Source organism: Ambystoma mexicanum, chromosome 6p (assembly GCF_040938575.1).
Source record: "Ambystoma mexicanum isolate Mex_15411 chromosome 6p, UKY_AmexF1_1, whole genome shotgun sequence".
Lineage (NCBI taxonomy): Eukaryota > Metazoa > Chordata > Amphibia > Caudata > Ambystomatidae > Ambystoma > Ambystoma mexicanum.
The window spans coordinates 1438271546-1438294235 of record NC_090935.1 but is presented as its reverse complement, the minus strand read 5'-3'; the positions used below and the strand labels follow the sequence as shown (position 1 = coordinate 1438294235).

The 22690-nt window shown below is 42.1% G+C and overlaps 1 protein-coding gene across 1 annotated transcript in view; it reads left to right on the top strand.

The window, feature by feature from the left end:
- SRP72 (signal recognition particle 72) overlaps nucleotides 1-22690 on the top strand; it is a 448841-nt gene that overhangs the window by 352601 nt on the left and 73550 nt on the right. The window contains exons 17-18 of the mRNA XM_069626163.1: nucleotides 1971-2108; nucleotides 19796-19833. Coding sequence (XP_069482264.1) covers nucleotides 1971-2108; nucleotides 19796-19833 — 176 coding nt within the window. The remainder of the gene's footprint in view (nucleotides 1-1970; nucleotides 2109-19795; nucleotides 19834-22690) is intronic.

The window sequence follows — 22690 nt, the reverse complement described above, 5'->3', positions numbered from 1 at the left end:
TGCTCCCAAACGTGATTGGCCGGCTGGCTGTTCGGCAAGGACAGCCACGCTGCTATGTGATTGACAGCTAGGCTGGAATGAATGGGAGAAACCTGCATAAAAGGCAAGGCTTTTTGGCTTGTAAGGCAGAGTCCACCACTGGACGAAGAAATCCGAAGGAGAACTTGGAAGAGATTTCTGCTGCAACTCCTGGACCGTTGGTTTGCCCGGTGAAGCTCTGCTGCTGTGCTGAAGCTCTGTATTTGCCTCGACTAGAGAAGCCCTGCAAAGACGACTTCTCCCCTTGAGTTGGTGGGACCAATCAACTCCAAAGTAAGCCCCTCTGGACATCCTCTTGAAGCTGGTTGCATTTCCATTGCAGTTGCTGCTGGAACCGAAAGAGCCAGGGAGAGGAACACCAGATTGGGTGCGTTGCTTTTAAGTCGGACCCGAGCGCTAGGAAGATACCCAGACTTCCCTGTTGCAGCACTGACCAAGCCTGAGCCACCTCAACAGAGTGCTGGACCCCAGAAGCAAGGAAAGGATGAAGTGGTATCCGAGAGCCGCAGTGTTGCTTTTTGCTGTCAGACGGGAGGAGCTGAAACACTGAAGGACCGCTGAATTGAAGTTTTCCCATTGCTGCCGCTGACCATCCCATTGCAGAGCAGGAGTCCCCAGACATCCTCCCGTTTGTCCCCACGACTGAGGCCCAGAAACAACAGGATCTGCAGAGCTGCACAGGAACAGGGAACCATTTCGTCTAACCGGAGGCGCTGTAAAGTCTAAGAGAACTTAACTCTTGTTGTGTAGCCTTACTTGCTCTCAGTTGAGACCTGTGTTGGTTACCTTGCAAATTTGATAAAGCTTTTCCCTTCACAAGCCTCCCAGCCTGTGGCCCTTCAGGTGTTCTATTTTCTACAAACATTGTGCAAGACTTTTTACCTACCTGCAAATAAGATCTTCAGCTCCCCTTGACATTGTGCAATTAACATTGGCTGTCCTGGCTCCCTGAGAGATCCCTCTTTACCTCTGACTTTGTGCTTTGGAAGGTGATTAAAAGTACTTACTTGTTTATGAGTTATTTGTTAACCTTTGTATTATTCCTTGTTTTATTCCTCTATTCTATCTTTTTCACCCAACTCAGTATTGCTCTAAATGTACCAGAGACAAATCAATGTCCAGTGTCCTAGCTATTTAAGTCACCTGAGGTTGTTGGAAGTGTCAGTGTGCCATCCCCAATGTGTGTCTTCTGATTTAGAGAAACTAAAACTGTGTTTTGAAGTATATTTAAGTATAACATGTTGTGCTCCCTTTCTGAAAAAGGCTTATATAACGGACTGTGAAATAAATGAATAATTGTTTTATCAAGAAACCTTGAGTCTAAGTGTTTATTTGGATAACTGTATTGCGGAACTCTGTGTCACAACTTTACTGCTCACATTGACCCCTCTTGAGATAAGCCTGACTGCTCAACCACATTACCATCCTGTGTAGTTCAGACTTCTACCAAAGGTTTGGGTCCCTGTTGCCAGGAGGTCAAGGTTATTGTAGTGCACCCAAAGGGTACTGCATACAATCTTGCCTAACAAGTACATTGAATCTTCTATATCTGTATATAATATATGTGAAAACTGAGTGCTAAGAAGATCATCTTGCACAGGTTTGTCTAGGGTAGCACAGACAAGAGATTCTTTAAACAAAATATAATATGAGACATGGGGCAAGCATTCATCTTTCGTTTGGTGCCTGCTTTTGCAGCCTTCTTTTGGTCTTTGAGAATTCAAATTTTAAAACCTTTATTAGATTGAGTGTTAAGTGCTGGTGACGAGGGTGGCAAATTCAAATGTGTGGCACATGGATGCTGATATCACCAATGTGTACCTGTTCCTTCAAATGAAGCATTCACAATGTACATGCACACATTTATTACAGATGTTCCTTGCTATTTGTACATGTTTTACTGGCATTTTCCTTCACTTGCTCTAATCCAGTCTCAGTAGACATTTACCCTCGTCGGACTCTATGTCGCTGAAAGTCGATGTAGATGCTCTTGAAAATTCCCCGGGTGCCACATTCATCCGAAAGAAAGCAGGAAAAGTTGCTGCTGAAAACCAACTAACTGAGCAAGGGTAAAGATTGTTTATATACTAATGATTTGCAGAATGTTTACCGGTCTTCTCAATTAAATATATTCAGTAGATCTTAAAAGCCATAAGTTTTATTGGTGTTTTGTAAGGTGTAATGAAGTTCACTCCCCTAACCTTGAAGGCAGAGAGTGGGGTGGTCAGATGGGCTGGGGGCTGCCCCAAGCTAGAGCTGTCTACTCTTAGAAGGGTATAAAATTGGGCAAATATTGTAGTAACTGTTAGGGAGAATTCTCATTTCTGCGCTAATTCCCTTCTACCTTAGATACCCCCCAGCTCTTTTGCTGGACTTTAGGACTTTAACTTTTTATCCTGGAGTGAGTGAGCCAGTTTTCTCACTCATCATTTTTTCTTTGATTTGAACCCTGTTTCTCTTTTGGTTTTGGAGTCTGACAAACTCCATAGGCATCATCATTTTGCATTGTGACACAGCACCTTCAGTGCAGTGTCACAGAGAAATCCCTTGGATTTCTGCTAAAGGTTTAAATACCTTCTCTTGGATAAACTGTTTCCAAGAATATTGATATTGATATTTTATTCATATTGTGCTCATACACATGTGTTTCAGAGCGCGACGAGGCAATGGAGGGGAACAAGGGAGTACAAAACAACAATCTTACTATGCCCAGTGACATTGAGAACGCGTCAGTGCATGGTAGAGGGGACAGGGGAAAGTGCATGGGAGGGGGGGGGAGTGGTGGAAAGTGCTGAGCAAAGGAATACAGATAAATAGTAAAAGCAAAAGACAGTAATAGTGCAGCCAGCAAATGGCATGTGCTGGTTAAGACAGTGGACGGGGTGTGTCTGGTAAGTGCAGAAACGGAGTGGGGGGCACTGAATGGTTACAGATACATACAGACCCAGTGCAAGGGAATGCCAAGAGGCAGTGCAGGTGGGTATTAGGCAGAGTTTGTATGCAGTACCCTTTGGGACCACTACACACAACAAAGAATACAGGTCAAGCAAAACCAACCTTTGGTACAAGTCTGTACTGCACAGTTTTTGGTAGTGGAGCTGAGCAGCCAGGCTTATCTCAAGAGGGAATCTGAGCTGTAAGGGTGTTACACAGAGGTCTACAATCACAAGTATTCAAACAAACTCTTGCACTCAAGGTTTGTTGGTAAAACACTTATTAATTTATTTCAGTTATAAAACATTCACTAGAATGAGGCAATCTATATCACACAAAAATATACTTCAATACTTTACATTATCAGGTTCTGAGGCATTTTAACTACTTTGAAGGAGGAGCAAAATGGCATTCAGAATATTTGAAGTAGGAGCAAAAAGGCATAGGTTAATAAAAAAGAAGGTACAAATATTCTTAAACAGTGCAAATGTTTTGAGTTCACCAGAGGAGTTTATTCAATGCAATAGGTTAGGCCAAAGTCAATGGGCTAAAGTCTTGTATAGGATAAAACAGTTCTGGTTGTTAAACGGAAAAGTCTTTGCCAAAATTCTTAGAAGTAGTTCGTAAAAGAATCAATCATATGTTGGGTCACAAGCGGACTAGGCCTGCAAGTTGCAAAAGATTCACACACTTTCGCAGTGAGAGGTAAGTTCTCTCGATCGGGTTTTCACAGTACCTTACAATGAAGAAAAAGCTGCAGCTGAAGACGTCTGTTCCTGGGAGTTCCTGTAGATCTCGCTGTTCCTGAGACTCGGTCGTGGGGACAAGAGGGAGAATGTTGCAGGGAGTCCTGCACTGCACGGGGACTGGTCACAAAAGCTGGCAACTGGCAAATCTTCAATTCCTGTAGCTGTAGACAAGCACACAAACTGGTGTCCCTCTCCCTGGTTAACCTTAACCAGCGCCGAGATGGGTATCCAGGTAGCTTAGTGTCGAGTTGATTGGTCCCACCAACTCAAAGGGAGAAGTCATCCTTGAAGGGCTTCTCTGTCGAGATGAACTTGGCAATTCGGACCTGCAGTAGGACTTCACCGGGCAAACCGGTACAGGAGTTGCAGCAGCTGTCCTCTTCCAGCTCGTCTTAGTTTCTTTCGTTCCAGTGGTCGAATCTGCCTTCCAAGCCAAGAGACTCGCCTTTTATTCGGTTCTCTCCCATTCATTCCAGCCTAGCTGTCACTCACCCAGCAGGGTGACTCTCCCTGTCGGATAGTCAGCCAGCCAATCACGCCAGAATGCATTTGGGTATCCTAGGAGACTAAGCACAGGGAGTTTCGGGCACCTCCCTCACTTCCTGCCTCCCCAAACACTGAGACGCCAGAGGCGGTCTTCAGTCCTGAAGCCCGCCAAAGGCGTAAGAACAAAGGGACCAAACCTAGTTTGGTGCGCAGAGACAAACTCCAGAAGGACATTTCCAAAAAGAAACAGTGAAAAAAGAAGACCGGGATCTCAGGCGCCATCTTGAAAAACCAGCCCGCTGCGATTTTTAGCTACCGGCGGTCTGGAAAAATCATGGTAGTTAGTTGTAAAACCACTGCCACCAGCCATTTGAATACGAAAGGGTAGCATTTGACTGCTACATGAGTATCTAGATACAGGGGATACTAGGTAACTCCTCCAGCACTCTATTGTAAATTAGTGTGTGCTGGGTCTAGGAATTTGAAGAGACTAGTAAAGGCAATTTTACTTTACATTCTCTAGGAAACAGTAGTTTATCCCAAATAAGGTATTTAAACCCTGGGAAGTCTAAAAGACATCCCTTTGTCACTGCACTGAAGGGTCTGTGTGACGCACATGAAAAGATGATGCCTATGGAGTGGTTGAAAACTCCATAATCAAAAGAAACAAACACAGAAAACACATTAAAATGAAAAGTTCAAAGCTGCAAAGTTCAGCAAAAGAGCTGGAGGGCTATAAGGTAGAGGGAATTGGCAAATGTATGAGAATTCTTCCTATCAAACAGTGTATATAATCATATTAAAACACATGAGTGAGTAGGAAAGAGTCACACGCTCTCCAGGTAAAGAATCAAGTCCTCAAAATCCAGCAAAGTTGCTGGGGGTCTCCAAGGTGGCCCTACAGTGATTCTATTTTTCTACAAAAACTTCTAAAACATTGTGCAAGACTTTTACTTTACTGCAAGAAGTGCTTAAGCTCAACTAGACCTTTGCTCAATTATTATTGGCTGGCCTGGCTCCCTGAAAGACTTCTTACCTCTGACATTGTGCTTTACCTTTCCTCCAGGAAAGTTTTTTTTCCCCCCAACAATTTTTATTTTACTTTACATTGGGGGGTTCAAAAGTACTTGACTGCTTCATAATATTTGGTTAACCTTTGTTTTATTCCCAAACCCTTTTCTTTGACATCCAACTCCGTATTGCTCTAAATGTACCAGTGATATATTAATGTCCACAGTGTCCTGGTGATTTAAGTCACCTCAGGGTGTAGGAAGAATCTGTTTGCCATTCCAAATGGGTATTTGCTGTTTTAAAGCAACTGAGTGTGTATTTTGAAGTACATTTTTATGTTACATATATATTGCTCCCTTCTGAAGAAGGCTTATTCAACTGACTGTTAAATAAATTAATAATTGTTTAATCAAGAAAGCCTGACTGTAAGAGTTTATTTGAATACTTGTCACTTGTCATTGAATCTCTGTAAAAACCCTACTGCTCACATTGACCCCTCTTGCGATAAGCCTGGCTGCTCGGCCACACTACCAACCTGTGTAGTAAAGAGTTGTACCGAAGGTTGGGTTACCTATTGCCAGGAGGACAAGGTTGGTGTAGTCTCCGAAAGGGTACTGCAAACAATCTCGCCTAACAGGGTAGATCCCCCCCCCCAAACTCTCAGGTGGTCGGTTCGCTGCTTGATTGTCATCCTTGCTGCCACTGGCTCTGCGACCCAGCGTGGCTCTGCTCGTCCAGCACGTCAGGCTCGCCTCTGCACAGCAGTTTCCTTTCCTCCATAGGAGGTTCCTCACTTATGGACGTCACAGGCCATAACCAGAACAATGTCCTTCGCTGATCATGGCATTCAAGCTGCGTTCAGCATTGCCTCTGGCCAATACATGAAAACATCTTTGTGGAATATAGGTGTTGTAGGTGATATTGTTAATGTTAAAGGATATTTGTACCGCATACTATCACCACCGGAGTGGTCCCCTGGCGCTCTGGCGGCTCTGAAAGAGGGGGGGGGGTGAGTTAGTGGGAATAAGCTGGAAACGTGCAAGAGAGCAGTGATGTGCTGATGGCAGCCTCAGCCCGGTGGGTCAGTCGGCTGGGCTTGGGGTGTTTTACGGTCGGTAGTCGTCGTGTGCTGTTGGGCAAGTCTATGTGGGGTTTGTTTTGTTGTTGCAGTGTAGTGAAGTTAGTGCGGATTGCTGCGTTTTAGGCTTGTGGTTGTGTTTGGTTAGAGTTTGAGAAGTGTATGCAGAGGGATGAAATTGTTAGTGGATTGTCTTTTCCTCATCCACATATGCAGACAAGGTGGTTTGGACTGAGAGTTCTGCTCAGGAATGGGAGTCATTGTCCCGAAGAGGGGAGTCCCTCCCAATGAGGTCCCACTTGCCCAGACCCCTAGGGAGGTGTTAGGCAATATTGTATGCAGTACCCTTTAGGTGCACTACAACAACCCTGACCTCCTGGCAATAGGAACCCAACCTTTGGTATAAGTCTGTACTAAACAGGTTGGTAGCGTGTTGAGCAGCCAGGCCCATCTCAAGAGGGGTCAGTGTGAGCTGTAGGAGTTGTGTTATGGATAATTCTCATAGATGTGCCAATTCGCTTCACCTTAGAGACCCCCAGCAACTTTGCTGGCTTTTGAGGACTTGATTTTTTTACCTGGAAAGAGTGTGATCCTTTTTTTTTCTCCACTCTCATGTATTTTGATGTGTGCTTTTCATGTGTGTTCTTTGATGGGACCTTCTACTGCCATGCCTTCTATTTGTTTATAGAGAAGGCCCTCCGGAAGGAGTTGGATTTAGTCCCTTTGAGCTTCTCTATGGTCATCCAGTTAGAGGTCCATTGGCCCTAATTAAGGAAGGGTTGGAGAGTGCTCCTTCTCCCAAGCCAGTGAGATTCACAGACTATGTGTTGGGTCTCCGGAGGAGAATGGCCCACATGATGACAGAAGCATCTGATAACTTAAAAGCAGGTCAGGCTCTGGTGAAGCATTGGCATGACCAGAAGGCCAACATGGTTGAGTTTACTCAAGACCATCACGTTTTAGTTATGGTACCTACAAGGCAGAGGGCCTTACAGGACAAATGCATAGGACCCTTCAAGGTTTTGGGAGAACCTGGAGAGGTCAACAATCTGGTGGATTTAGGCAATCCTAAGGAGGCCCCCAGGGTCTTTCACACCAACCATCTAAAAGCCTAAATCACCAGACCAGATGTGGGAGCTTTGCTTCTAGCTTCAGCTCAAGAGGAGGAAGAGAGTGAACCTCTACTTGATCTCCTCAGGGGACAACTTTTAGATGAGAAAATATGAGTTAATCTCTCTTCTAATCTGACACTGGAACAACAGGATGAGTGCACATTTCTGTTAAATCAGTTTGCTTCCCTGTTTTCACTATCACCAGGCTAGACCCCATAGGGCCAGCATGATATTCTCACTGGTGACTGTTTACCTGTTAAAAGAAGAGGTTACAGGATGTCCGATAATGTCAGAACCCACATAAAGGAAGAGGTCAACAAGATGCTTGATCTCGGGGTAATAGAACCCTCTACCAGTCCATGGTCTAGTCCAGTTGTACTAGTACCGAAGGCAGGATCCAAGGAGTTTAGATTCTTTGTGGACTATAGAGCTCTAAATGCAGTCACTAAGACTGATGTCCATCCTTTACCTAGGACAGATGATCTGGTGGACAAACTTGGTTCAGCCAAGTACCTCAGTACATTTGACCTAACGTCAGGCTATTGGCAAATAGCTTTGACAGACCATGCCAAGGAGGAAACTGCATTTTCAACCCCAGCAGGCCTCTACCAGTTTAAGGTAATGCTTTTTGGACTAAAGAATGCACCTGCAACATTCCAAAGGATGGTTAATCAAGTTCTGAATGGGATGGAGGACTTCTGCATGGCATACTTGGATGACATAGCAGTGTGCAGCCCTACTTGGAAATAACATGTGGACCACTTAGGATATGTTTTACAGGCTCTTTAACAGGCCCATCTGACCATAAAGGCAAGCAAATGTCAAATTGGTCAGAGCAAAGTGGTCTGCCTTGGACATGAGGTAGGCGGAGGTGAAATAAATCCATTGCCTAGCAAAGTACAAGCTGTACAAGAATGGGCCACCCCTACTACTCAACCCCAAGTGAGCGCCTTCTTAGGTCTCACTGGTTATTATAGGAACTTCATTGAGAATTATGGGTCTATAGCGTCTCCCTTGAATGTATTTGTATTTATTGATTGAATGTGGTGGTCTCACCCGAATTTCCTAAGAAGGTCAGATTGAATGAGGAGTGCAAAAAGGCATTTGAAGGACTTAAGAAAGCCCTTTGTCAAGCTCCAGTCTTCAGAGCTCTTGACTACAGCCAAACCTTAATTGTGCAAACAGATGCTTCCAGTACAGGTATAGGTGCAGTTCTGAGTCAGCTGGATGAGAAATGTAGGGAGCACCCCATCTGCTTCATCAGCAGAAAGCTGAAGGAACCAGAAACAAGGTGGGCAACCATTGAACGAGAATGTTTTGCTATTGTGTGGTCACTGAAGAAGTTTAGGCCATACTTGTATGGATCTACTTTTGTGATTCAGACTGACCACCAACCCTTGAGATGCAGATGAAGGAGGAAAATCCTAAATTGTTAAGATGGTCAGCCAGCCTCCAGGGGTTTGATTTTACCATTGAAACACAGGTCCCAGTGTAATCACCAAAATGCGGATGGTCTCTCCGGAATGTTTAACTGACTGGAGTAAGGAGATTCATCCAGGGGTGTATTAAATCCTCCTGTCCCTTAGTCTGGGCGGGACAAGTGTTAGGGAGAATTCTCATAAATGTGCTAATTCCCTTCACCTTAGAGACCCCCAGCAACTTTGCTGGATTTTTAGGACTTGATTTCTTTTCCTGGAAAGAGTGTAATCCTCCCCCACTCATGTATTTATGTATTTTGATGTGTGTTTTTCACTTGTGTTCTTTGATTATAGAGTTTTAGATAACTCCATAGACATCATCTTTTCATGTGTGTTACAAAGCACCCTCAGTACAGTGACACAGGGGTGTCTTTTAGACTTCTCAAAGGTTTAAATACCTTCTCTGGGATAAATTACTGTTTCCCAGAGAAAGTAAAGTGAAATTGACTTTACTAGTCTTTCCAAATTCCTAGACCCAGCACACACCATCTTATAATGGAGTGCTGGAGGGGTTACATAGTTTCCCCTGTATCTAAATACTCATGTAGCAGTCAAATGCTACCCTTTCCTATTGAAAAGGCTGGTGGCAGTGGTTTTACAACAAACTACCATGATTTTTCCCGATCGCGAACACCGGTAGCTAAAAATCACAGGAGCTATTTTTTTGCAAGATGGCGCCTTAAGCCCCTTTGTTTAAACAGGTCCCGGTCTTCTTTTTCCGCTGTTTCTTATTTGGAAAAGTCCTTCTAGTTTTTGTCTCTGCGCACCAAACCAGGTTTGGTCCCTTTGTTCGTATGCCTTTGTTGGGCTTCAGGACTGAAGACCGCCTCTGGCGTCTGCGTGTCTGGGGTGGGCAGGAAGTGAGGGAGGTGCCCTTGACTCCCTGTGCTTAGTCTTCTAGGAGACCCAAATGCATTCTGGCGTGATTGGCTGGCTGACTGTCCGGCAAGGACAGCCACCCTGCTGGGTGAGTGACAGCTAGGCTGGAATGAAAGGTAGAAAACTGTTTAAAAGGTGAGTCTCTTGGACTGGAAAGCAGAGCCGACCACTGGAACGAAAGAATGGAAGAAGAGCTGGAAGAGGACGGCTGTTGCAACTCCTGGACCGTTGGTTTGCCCGGTGAGGCCCTGCTGCAGGTCCAAATTGCCAAGTTCATCTCAACAGAGAAGCCCCTTCAAGGACAACTTCTTCCTTTGTGTTGGTGGGACCAATCAACTCGCAAGCCACCTGGATACCGTTCTCAAGGCTTGTTGGGATTAACCAGGGAGAGGGATACCAGCTTGTGCTCTTGAATCTACAGCTACTGGAAATTGAAGTGACCCCATCTTGTTTACTCTTTCGATGATCGCATGCAGTGCAGGAGTCTCCCGACGTCCTCCCTCTTGTCGCCACGACTGAGGCGCAGGAACAGCGAGATCTGCAGGACCTGCCAGGAACCAACGTCTTCAGCTGCATTTTGTTCTTCATACTAAGGTACTGTGCCAACCCGATTGAGAGAACGCCACTCTTGTGGTGAAAGTTCGTGAAACTTTCCCAATTTACAGGCCTAATAAGCTTGTGAGCCGACATTTGATTCTTTTTCGCCTAAACTACTACTGAGAACTTTTGCAAAGACTTTGATACCAGAACTGCTCTTTCCTATACAGAACACTAGCCCATTGACTTTGGCCTGGCCTATTGACTTGAATTGAACTCTTCTGGTGAACTGACACTATTTGCACTTGCACTGTCTAACAAGTATATGTGATCTATTCTACTTACCTTGTCCCTTTTGCTCACTTCTAAGTAACTGAACTGCAATTTGGCTCCTATTTCATGGGAGCTCAAACTGTCTCAAAAACGTAGTTTTGTGTTGAAGCGTATTGGTATATAATTTTTCTTCTCCTAGTGAAATGTTTTCTAAATGATTGTGTAATAAATTAATACGTGTTTTACCAAGAAACCTTGAGTATAAGTTTCTACTTGAACCATTGTGTGAAATCATCTGTGTAACTACTTGTACTGCTCACATTCATTCTTGAGATAAGCCTGGCTGCTCAGCTCGCTACCAAAAACTGTGTGGTACAGACTTGTACCAAAGGTTGGTTTGGCTAACACCTGTAGTCCTAATTGTGTATGGTGGTGCCAGAGGGTACTGCATGCAATTCTGCCTAACAAGTTGCACAGAGATTCACAGTGACAAGTATTCAAATAAACTCTTACACACAAGGTTTCTTGCTTAAACAATTATTAATTTATTAGTCAGTTAGAATAAGCCTTCTTCAGAAGGGGCAATATGACTGTAACACTTAAATGCACTTAAAAAATACACACTCTTCATATTTATAAATCAGCAAATACCCATTTGGGATCGCCCACAGACTCTACCTACACCCTCAGGTGACTTCAATAGTTAGGGTGCTGGGGACATTAATAGATCACTGTTGCATTTAGAATCAGATTTAGGAATATGTCAAAGGAAAAAGGTTATTAGAACAAAACAAGAGATCACACAAATATTCTGAAGCAAGTAAGTACTTTTGGTAATTCCCTATGCAAAATTAGTTAACCCCTTCCTGGAAGGAAGGCATAACACCTAAGCAGAGGAGAGAAGAGTCCTTCAGGGAGCCAGGCCAGCCAATGTTAAGTTAGCAAAAGTCAAGGTGAACTGAAGCACGTCTTGTAGGTAAGTAAAAGTCTTGCACAATATTTTAGAAGTCTTTGTAGAAGAAGAAATTCAAAGTAGGGCCACGAGCTGATTAGGCTTGTGAAGTAAATAAGCTGTTAGCATCTCAACAGAGGCAACTGAGACAAGTCTCCAACAAGGACAAGCAAGGTGGCACAACTATAGGTAAGTTCTCTGACTTTACAGTACCTTTTAGGTTGTAGAAAAGTGCATCAGATTCCTATGCAACTCTGCAGGTCCTGGTGTTCCTGGGCCTCAGTCGTGGGGACAAGAGGGAGGAATTCTGGGGACTCCTGCACTGCAACGGGACAGTCCCCACTCGCAACCGGCAATCTTCAAACAAGTGGCACTTCGGTGTTTCAGCTCCTCCCGCGAATAGCAGCACTGCGGTTCCTGGCTGTTGAGTGGGCCTTTCCTTCCATCTGGGATCCCGCATTTACCACACCAGCTGTACACATGCCTGGTGCGCCCACGCACTTTACAACTCTCTCTCTCAACTGACTTTAACTGCGATTCCCGAGGGTGTTCAACCTACCAGCGCCTTGAGATCATACCAATGATACATAAGGTTTTAAACAAATGCAAAATAACATAACTCTGTTAGGGGGCTCAAGCTCGGTCAGTCCAGCTTCCTGGGAGTCTAGAGGAACTTCCTGCAGCTCTTGGCTAGCTTAAAAACAATGCACACAACCTGGTGTTCCTCTCCCTGGCTATTCGGTTCCAGCAGCAACTGCAGCGGAAATTCAACCAGCTCAGAGAGGATGTTTAGGTGGCTTACTTTGGAGTTGATAAAGACACCGATTGAAAAACAAGGAATCTCAAGGAATCTCAAGAAAAACCGGACAAAATAACAAATGGATTAAGCCAAAACCACCAAGAAACACGGTGGTGATACTGGAGAAAATGGCAAGAAATTGAGACGGGCTAATACTAAATATATCAGCCGTCATGAAGCTCCTACAATATATTCCTCAATTAAAAACTATAAAGTCAGGAAATTTTGTCTGTAAGTTTCCCTGTTGAAGCGCGTGTTGACCTAGTTGAAATTGTGACAAACTGTTATACTAGCCTCTATTATGCTAGAGCCTATGACAATTTCAGAGTATTGGGTTTTAAGATCACAAAACTAGTTGCCAACTAAATCGCAGATGAGTCAGGGGCCTATGAAAATGGCAAAACCGGGCTAACGCACAGAGAATTTTATAAAGATGACGGTATGAACCATTACAAAGCAAGAACTGAGATTGTGAAGTTCAAACAGAGAACTCTGAAAAAAATGGAGTCAATTTTGTGGTAACAGTACCACAATAAAGCAGATTCCAGAATCATCACAATGACAACCAAAGGAAGATGAAAATGGAGAACCTAAACAACGGCATGAAAAGGAACACCTAAACAAAATAAAAATAACTATAAAAAGAAATCAAAATACGGTTGAAACAAACAATACAACGCAAAGACCAAATGATGATCCGAAATATTGGAATTGGCTAGCTGGCACTCTTGCCATTAAAACAAAATTGTAGCCACCCAAGGAAATCCAAGAAGAAAACTGGAAAATAGGAAGCTGGAATACCAGAGGATTCCATCATCTTTTTATTGATTTCAACGCATCTCTAAATAACCTGGACATAATATGCATACAAGAATCATGGCTGAAAATTGCACCTATAAAGGATGGATACACCGTGTTATGCAACCCAGCGAAAGGAGGCTTGCTTGGAAGACCATCTGCAGGCCTATTAAACTTAATCAAAAATGGTTCTGGAATAACGGTGCTCAAATATAAACCTGTACTTACAGGCAACAATAGTGCAATTCCAGTCTGTAATTCCAAGGCCCACACAAACGTTACTAATATTGAACGTATATTGGAATCCTCTAAAAAATGAAAGCGAACAATTCATAGATCAAATAATGGAATGTTTGGACTGTAATAGAGAAGTGCATCAAGATTTGAACATTCTCATCTGTGGTGATCTTAATGCAAACTGTTTTGGGGTAAAGAGATCAACACAAAATGAAACAAATAAAAAAGATGGCCAAAAATGCAAACGTGGGCAAATGTGGAACGACGAAATGGAAACGAGGAGACTGCACAGATTAAATGGAAATATGAAGGGGGACGTTCCTCCCATTAACACCTGGACTAATGGCAAACTGAGTAATATACTGCACTATATGTTTTTTTTCGGAACAACTTTTAGCGAAAGTCCTGAGTTTCCGGTTAATACCATCAATCCACGGTGATCATGACCCAATTATCGCTGTGATCTCACACTGGAAGCCAAGACAGAATCCGGTATGGGACACCAAAATTGAGTTGGAAACTGGATTAAATCGCTTAAGGCTGAAAAACATTGACTGACACTGTTTTTCAAAACCTGGACAAAGTGGCAAGCTAAAGAAAAAGTCTGCAGAATATGACATGTCTTTACAGACTTTCAAACAAAGCACAGGAAAATATATGAAACCGAAAGTCAAAAAATTACATATGTACGACCCAGAGGTGATGACGCAAAAGAAACAACTGAGAAAAGATCTATATGCACTAAAATCTGAAAATACCAAAGAACTGATTCGGAAAAGAAAACAAAAACTGGCAGAAGGCCTATAAAATACAACTGCTACAACATGATGCTGAAGTCATGCAGAAAGCCATAGATAACTCAAACAGCAGAACACTATGGGATTTGTTAAACGAGAAACAATCAGCGCAAGCTCTTATGAATCCAATCCCAGAAATTAGCTGGATTAAACATTTTACAAAATTGTTTAATGACACCGAAAATTCAGATCTCCAAAGCGACATAAAAGAAAATGAAGATGGACGTTGGAATATTATCTTTGATAAAGAAGATATAAAAATACAAATTTTAAAAGCAAGCTCATCAAGAGCCCACGGCCAGACGGCTTATCGAATGCAGTGCTAAAAGAAGATCCAGATAAATGGGCAACTTTCTGCGAAAGATTGTTCAAGAGAATCATCACACTGGGCCAAATCCCAAAATCATGGAAGTCTACCATCGTTGTTCCTATTTTTAAAAAAGGAAATAGTATGGAACCAAAAAATTAATGACCGATTGCACTATTAGATTGTGTTGGAAAAATGTTCACCACACTTTTGCTAATATGATTGAAAAAGTGGATTAAAGATACAAACATCTACAACAAACGACAGACAGCCAGGCTTTGTTGAAAATATTAGGATTGATGAAAAAGAGCATTCACAAATAAACAAAAATTATACACAGCCAGTATTGACTTACGCCAAGCTTTTGATAGTGTAAACAGAACACAGCTTTGGGGAAAATTGGCTACTAAAGGATGCCATGCAGACCACCTGAAAGAAATCAAGGAACTGTATACCTATCAAGAGAAATCAAAACAACAAAAGGCCTTAAACAAGGCTGCCCGCTAGCCGCTACTCTTTTCTGCTTCTACATCGAAGATCTGCAATACTGCCTGAACAACAGTAGAACCTTTCCACCAAGAATAAATAGCAGACCGGTCAACCATCTATTATAGGCAGACGACCTGATTATACTAGACCACACACAGGTTGGTCTGTAAAGAGCCCTAAATCAGGTTGAAAAACTTATAGGAAAAAAGGATCTAGAAATAAATGCAGAAAAGACAGAAATATTGATATTCAGTGACAAAAGATGGAAAAAAAGGCAAGAACGAGGAATGGACTGTGAATAAAACTCAAATAAAGCCATGTAGCGAACAAATGAGATACTTGGGTATCCAACTAAGTGGGTTAAAAAATGAAGAGCCCTGGAAAAGGATGCTAAAGACAAAAACAAAACAACTAATAGCGCAAGCAAATATCAACAAAAGATATGGGAAATGTTCCCTTAGACCTGTAATAACATTCTACACACTTAAAGTTATACCAACATTAATGTATGGTGGAGAAACTTGCTCGAATATTCCAGAGAATTTCTGGAATGCCTTGGAAGGGCTATTCTGGAAAAGTATCCTACCAATACCGAAAGCTACACTAATGTCGGCAATTTGTCACGGCCTGACTGCATTACATGTATATATCTGCTATAACAAGCTGATACTATACAGAAAAACAATGAGCAACTTGATGCCACCCCAATTTGAAATATTCTGTGAAAACAACAACTTCACAGAAAAGGTAGTGGAAGAATGGAAAAGAAAAAATGATCGAATTCTGGAAGAGGCAGGCCTAGAGAAACAAATCTTGGCAGAAAACCCAAAAGCCGTCAAAAGGATGCTATGGGCAGAGGACTGGTCCAATACCGAAACAAAAAGAGCATTGTCAAACACCCACACACTCCTAAAAACAAATTGTGGTGTGATGTCTATTATACCAGATTATATGAGAAAATGTCCAAATTGTAAACGAAGAGATCGATTACGTTTTAGACTGAATGTTCTCCAAAACAAAACGAAGGCAAGATATACCAAGGAAAATATATGTACAAAGTGCAGATTATGCAAAAGAAGTGAAGAGTCACTTAGCCACTTGGTGTTATTCTGTAAAAAGCTAAGAGATCTCTGAAATCTGTATATGAACAGCAACATCGTAGATCTATGCGGTCTAGACTCTGAGAAATGGTAGAGTTTAATATATGACTGTTGAACTCCAAGAATAAACTTGGTAACAGTCAAATTCTTAGAACAAACTCTTAAAATGCTAGACCAACATAGCGAAGATGATACAGCTAAAGGGATGTAATGTTTTTATGTTTTCATGTTCAGCTTAAAAATTTGTTTTTAAACTTACTTTATTCTAAATTTCTGCTTTAAACTGCTGTTTTACCTTGGTTTTTCTTGTTTCTTTTTTTCTTTTTCCTTGATTTCTTTTCTGTTTTTCTTTTTCTATTTAAGATCTTTGTTAAATTTGTCAAATGTGTGAAAGGTTTGTAATAAACCAAATACACTTAATAAAAAAATTAAATAAATAAAAACAAAAATAAAATGTAAACTCGATGTTATTTTCTACAAGGAAATCGAGGAAGGGGGACTGTAAAGATGTTCTAAAACATAGCAGATAGGCAGGCCCCCTGTGGTACTCCCTGAGTCAACTTGTTAGGTCTGGCATCTGCCAAAGCACTGCTCACCCTATACTGGCGTTCACAAAGGAAAGATTCACCCATTTCGCTGCTGAGGTTGCAAAGCCCGCCATCTCCACCAACCTGGTGAACAATAACGCATGGCTGACCAGGTCGAAAGCGGCAGGCAGATCATCAGCATAGTTGATTCTCCATGGTCCATGTGACTGGGTAGCCTTGACTTGAGATCCAGCAACGCTGACTCCGTTACGTGATAATCTCTAAACCCGAATTGCCACCGGTTCAAGATGTTATGCATTCTGAGATGGGTGAGATATTGCGAGTACGCCACTCTACCTGAGATCTTAAGAAGAAAGGGAGAGTGGGACGATAATTCAAAGGGTCATCAGTGGCTAGACAAGGTTTTTTCAACAAAGGAGTTATCCGGGATTCTTTAATGCTTCCTGGGACACAACTGTCTCTAAATGAAGCATTTACGAATCTGGATAATGTTGAGATCCGTACCGAGCAGCATGCCTTAATGGCCAGGGCCAGACAAACATCCCCTTAGCAATTAGAGCGTTTAAGATTTTCAATCAGGGCCAGTTCAGCTTTGCTTGTAGATTTGAAGGTAACTTGTTCTTCTTGTTTCCATTACCTATACGTAGTAGCTGAGTTATCAGAATCTATCGGAATGATAGTTATTTTAGATAAGTCAGTCCTAACATTTATATTCTTAAGTTTGGCATCCATGGCGTCTTGTACTGTATTACACCATTCAGTGTTTCTGATAATTATCTCTGTTGTCTTATTTAGTGTGTTCTAACTCTTTTAAAACTTTAAAAAGCTCCTTTGTGCAGAATGAGCTTTGGCTATGCGCTCATCTAAATATGATTTCTTAGCCGTAATCATAGCCGCCTTAAATCTTTTTACACTGGTTTTGTATAATTCTTTATCTAGTCTGTGCGCAATATTTTCAAGTTATATAGTGCTTTCATTTGTGTACTTTTTTAATTTTGTAGGTCCGTAGAAAACCACGGGTTAGTCTCCCTTTTGAATGATTTCTTATTATGCCATGGAGCTAAAGCATTCACCGCTTTCTGAAGGGTCTTTTGGTAAACTTTAGTAATTTCGTTTACCGCCGTAGTATCATTCAGATTCTGACGCAGTGGACCAAGCCATGGATCCAATGTTTCTGGTGTAATATTTTTCAGATTTCTACACCGTATTGTAGATGTCATCAGTTTCTTCCTCAGAATTGTCTTTCCTGATGCAACTTCAAAGTGGATAAAGAAATGGTCCGGACAAGGACATACATTCTGCCTGGCTAGATTGATATTGTGTCCTACTATCCAGTCCAGCGTGATGCCCTTTAAATGTGTAGAGCTATTCACAAATTGAATAAAACCCAAGTCCGCCAGAGCACCATTAAAGGCCTTAGCTTGTAGGTCTCTATCATCTGCTAACCAGTAATTAACTCCCCAAGAATTATGGTTTTAGAGCAGGGCCTTAAGGAGGCTAAAAGTAAATCACATATCTGATTAATAAAAATCTGACATGTAGGAGGGCAGACGATACACAAGAATCATATTGATGGTAGTCTCTGCATCCGTTCTGATTTAAATATGGAGAATATCACAGTTCTCAATATTAGTAGTGGGCACTCTCCATAAGTCTAAGGTTTCTTTATAAATCATTGCTCCACCCCCTCCTTTCCCTTCTAGTCCATCTTGACACATAATATTGTTACCCTGCGGAACAGCCAGAGAAAGTGAGGGACCAGCCGCTGCATGGCTCCATGTCTCTGTAAGTGAACATAAGTCAATATTCTTTGCAGATATGTATGTAGCAACCTCTAGCATGTGTTTTAAAAGGGACAGTGTATTCAGCAGCAAACATTTTAAACTAAGTGTACTATTGTCGCTGATCTCGGGGGTGCCGAAGTAATAATTGTCGCTTGTTAGTGTAGCTTAAAGACATCCCAAGTATTTTCAGGATCAGCTTTAATGTCATTAACAGGACGAGCAATGCTTCCAGGCTGAATATCTGCCACTTCATGTAGGATTGAGGCCTTGGAGTTAATGGGCAGAATCAACTTGGCTGCAAGCTCTTGGTTTCTAGGTTTCAATAACTTTGAGTCTTCCATGCTGCTAGCCTGCACTAAGGTGTTTGTGTTCCCCATTTAAGTAAGTTGCTCACGTGTGAGCAAGCTCGATCTGTGTTTTCGCCAAAACCTGCTGATCTCAATAAAGAATCTGCCTTTTCCTTGGCAATCGGGGCTAAAATTGAGGTACAACTCATGGCGCCTTACCTTTACACCAGTGGAGAGATGCAGCCTCGCAGCCACCGGAGCGCAACAGACTGCCACAGACCGGCATGGCTTACCTTGCGCCGGCGCTCTCGCGCCTGGTCTGCTAATTAGTAGGCCAAAAGGACTACAAGCCTGCTGGGTAATGTAGTTTAGCCGCCAAGCAAAGAGCAAGAACTTGGAGCAGAAAGCTCAGGACCACAGCGTTACTAAAGCAACTAAAATAATTCAAATCACGGCGAGGTGGATCTAAATAACGTTTTCAAAGGACAGTCTAAATCTAATTACCATCAAATACATTTCTTGGAGGTGACCAGAGCTAAAATGGTATTACTAAAAGCACACAATCCTTAAATATGCAATGAATAAAAATACAATAATAAAACAATTAGTTGTGCAGCACAGTCTCTGCCAGCACACGTATAAAATGAGTTGGCAATAAAGCAACGTGAGAAAAGCTGGCTATTTAAATAGAACGCCACAGACCGGCTTGGCTTATCTCGCATCTGGTCTGCTAATTAAGGACTACAAGCCTGCTGGGTAATGTTTACCCGCCAAGCAACGAGCAAGAACTCGGAGCAAAAAGCTCAGGACCACAGCATTACTTAGTAGAAATTATAAAGCTGACATAGCAAACAAATATCCTTTTCTTCCACCTTTCCAATTTATGTATAGTGCTTTTGTGACATCAGTTGAATGTGCTGGGAAGGGTGCTGTTCGGTGTAATTGGATTCAAAGCTGCAGTTCCACATTTTAAGGTTAACCTCCTTTTAAAAGGGTTCTGTCATGGTATGCATAACCTGTAACTCGGCTTTTATTTGCGCTTTCTTGGAGTTACTCTCGATTGTATTCTGAAAAGTCAAAGAAGAATATATAATCACGTTAACTAGCCTTTGTTGTTTTAGGCAAGGGGACGTAAAAAAGAAGCGGAAAAAAAAGAAAGGTGAGCCATCTTTTTATTTTTCCTTTTATGTGCAATCTTTTTAAAGAGCAAATTGTTGTCATGTTTTTAGAACCTTTTGCTTAAGAATAGATTTAGTGGAATTGGATTATTCGTTTTCCTGTGGTCTTGCTGATCCCTGTTTAATATAGATTGAATGTATTATGTTGTCTCTTTTTCCATAATCTAACGTGTACTTCTACATCAATGGATTGCCTTTCTCCCGCAGATTCCTCATTTGATAGAGATCTGCTAAGCTCTGCTGCTCGGAAAATTCTTTGACAGGAGTCGTAGTGGATTTCGACTCGGTTGTTGATCCGTCTTGCTTGGTGCTCGATCGTTGGCTCTGGACGTGACGTCGGGCGTCGTGTATATATACCACGTCAATATGCCCCATACCTCATTTCATTTTTTCCACATGATGCTCTGAGGAACAGTGTTTTTGATGTATTTTGGTCAGATTAGTTTTTTTCTCGATTGCGAGATGTCCGCCTCTCGGATTTCGGGTTTTAAAAGGTGCACATACTGGCACTCTAAAATGTTGGTGACCGACATGCATGACATGCGGCCGTGTGCCAAGATGAAATCGGTGCGTGAACGGGCAGCCAAGCTCGCGTTTGGCCAACTGCCATTGAAATCTCCTGCATGGTCGACCGTCCGGTCCTCTGAGGCCAAGACCGAGGGGCCTACTGTTAGGACAGTTTTTCTGAAGTTTAAATAAGGGCTTAGTAAAGCCATTTAACTAAGACAGTACAAGACTCCACTCTTAGTATAAACCTGTACCACCTGAGTTCAGGGTAGCGTAGACGGAGCAGCCAGGTTTATCTTAGGAGGAAGAGATGGCTGTAGAATCAGTACAAATGAAATTGTAATACAAATGGTCCAAAGAAACACTGTATGTAAAAATAAATGATTTATTTAGATACAGGTAGGCCCAGATCAATCTAGGGTTAAATAAGTACTATCACACATTATATGTAATCACAATTATAAAATCACAATACTATACTTGAAGGTGCACATACCAAGGTATAAACCTTAATTGGAACAGCTAAAAGTAGTTCTAGGTAAATCGCAACCTTTTCATACACATTCAGTATAGGTCACACCTATTCTTGGGGGGTAAAGACCAATGGTTACTTTCACAATTACTTTCAGTAATGCAAGGGCAGTACCAGTTGTACAGTGACTCTCGGTCCAAATCACATGATCAGTCAACTGGACAATACTTTTTGTGAATAGTGGAACACTTATTCCAGGTACAGTAAAAACCTACAGCTACGTTTGTGATAACACACAGTTATACTAGGTGAGTAAAACCGAAGGATGTAATATTCAATTACAGGTGCTTTTGAGATCAGTAAAACACAGATAGAGATGAGCAGTAACTCATTTTTGGATGGCAAACAGCTAACCTAAGGTAAGTAAAACCATATACTTTTTTAATTTCACAATGGAGTCCAGTTTAGATCTTTCCCAGCTATACAAGTAACGTAGCGTATGCATGACTTTTGAGGGACAGTTAGAACCAAAGAGTCTACTTGCGTCTGTCTAAACAGCACAGGGAAAGCAAAATCAATGTTACATTTTACTGAATGACTCATTAGGTAGGTTATTAGGTTATTCTAGGTAGGCAGCAACAATACAGACTTATTCTGGACAGGCTAGCAGCAAGTTAGCGGAAGCAAAACCAAGTTGGGGAACACTCATACAATTATCCTAGCAGGTATAATCTGGTCAAACCAACGCATTACTTTTGGAAAGAGACGCAAACTAATCACAGGTGAGTAATATACCCTGACATCTACTTTCTATTAGAATGGCAAAACTGTTTCTAAGGAAAGAAAGATGTTGACCATACTTTTCAGACTAGTGCATCACACCTACAAGGTAAGTAAGAACTTTTGTAACTGTTCAGTCTTAGAATTACAGTTACCAACCAACTCTTTTACAAGTAAGTAACCTTTAAGCACTTATTTTCATTTCTAGGCAAAAGGCCCAATCCCTTAAGTCTTTCCCTTATTCTTGGAGTAAGTGTTAGGCAAGATTGTGTGCAGTACCTTCGGGAGACTACAGCAACCTGGACCTCCTGGCAATTGGAACCCAACCTTTGGTATAAGCCTGTACTACACAGGTTGGTAGTGTGGCTGAGCAGCCAGGCTTATCTCAAGAGGGGTCCATGTGAGCAGTAGGGTTTTTACACAGAGATTCACAGTGACAAGTACTCAAACTCTTACACTGAAGGTTTCTTGATTAAACAATTATTAATTTAATAAGCAGTCAGTTGCATAAGCCTTCTTCAGAAGGGAGCAATATCTAAGCGACACGCAAATACACTTCAAAATAAACACTCTTAGTTTCTCTAAATCAGCAAGTACTCATTTGGGATGAAACACATGTATTCTACACCCTGAGGTGACTTTAATAACTAGGACACTGTGGACAATAATATGATGGGTTATTTATAATGCGCCAAATACGCAGAGATTTCTAAGCACGGACCCGGGGGTCGAACCTGTGATGCTCTGTGTCATCTTGGTTCCAAGGCGAGCATGTTGCCCCTGAGCTATCCTCCTGAATATGTATGTATATTTGTGTTCTCCCTCTCTCCCCCTCCCCTGAGTATTACAGTTGTTGTTTTCGAAACTCGAAAATGGACGTCCACAGGGCACGCCAGTAATACCATCCCTATTGTGACGTCCACTGTAGCCATGATCCCTCACACGTCAAAGTCCTTCAGATTGTTTTTTTCCACCATGCTAGACAGACGCGTATAGCACAGTGCCTTTCAGTGATGAGCCATTAACTTTTCACAATTAAGATAGTATTTCTTTCTATCCTTTGTTCGACTGCCGAAACA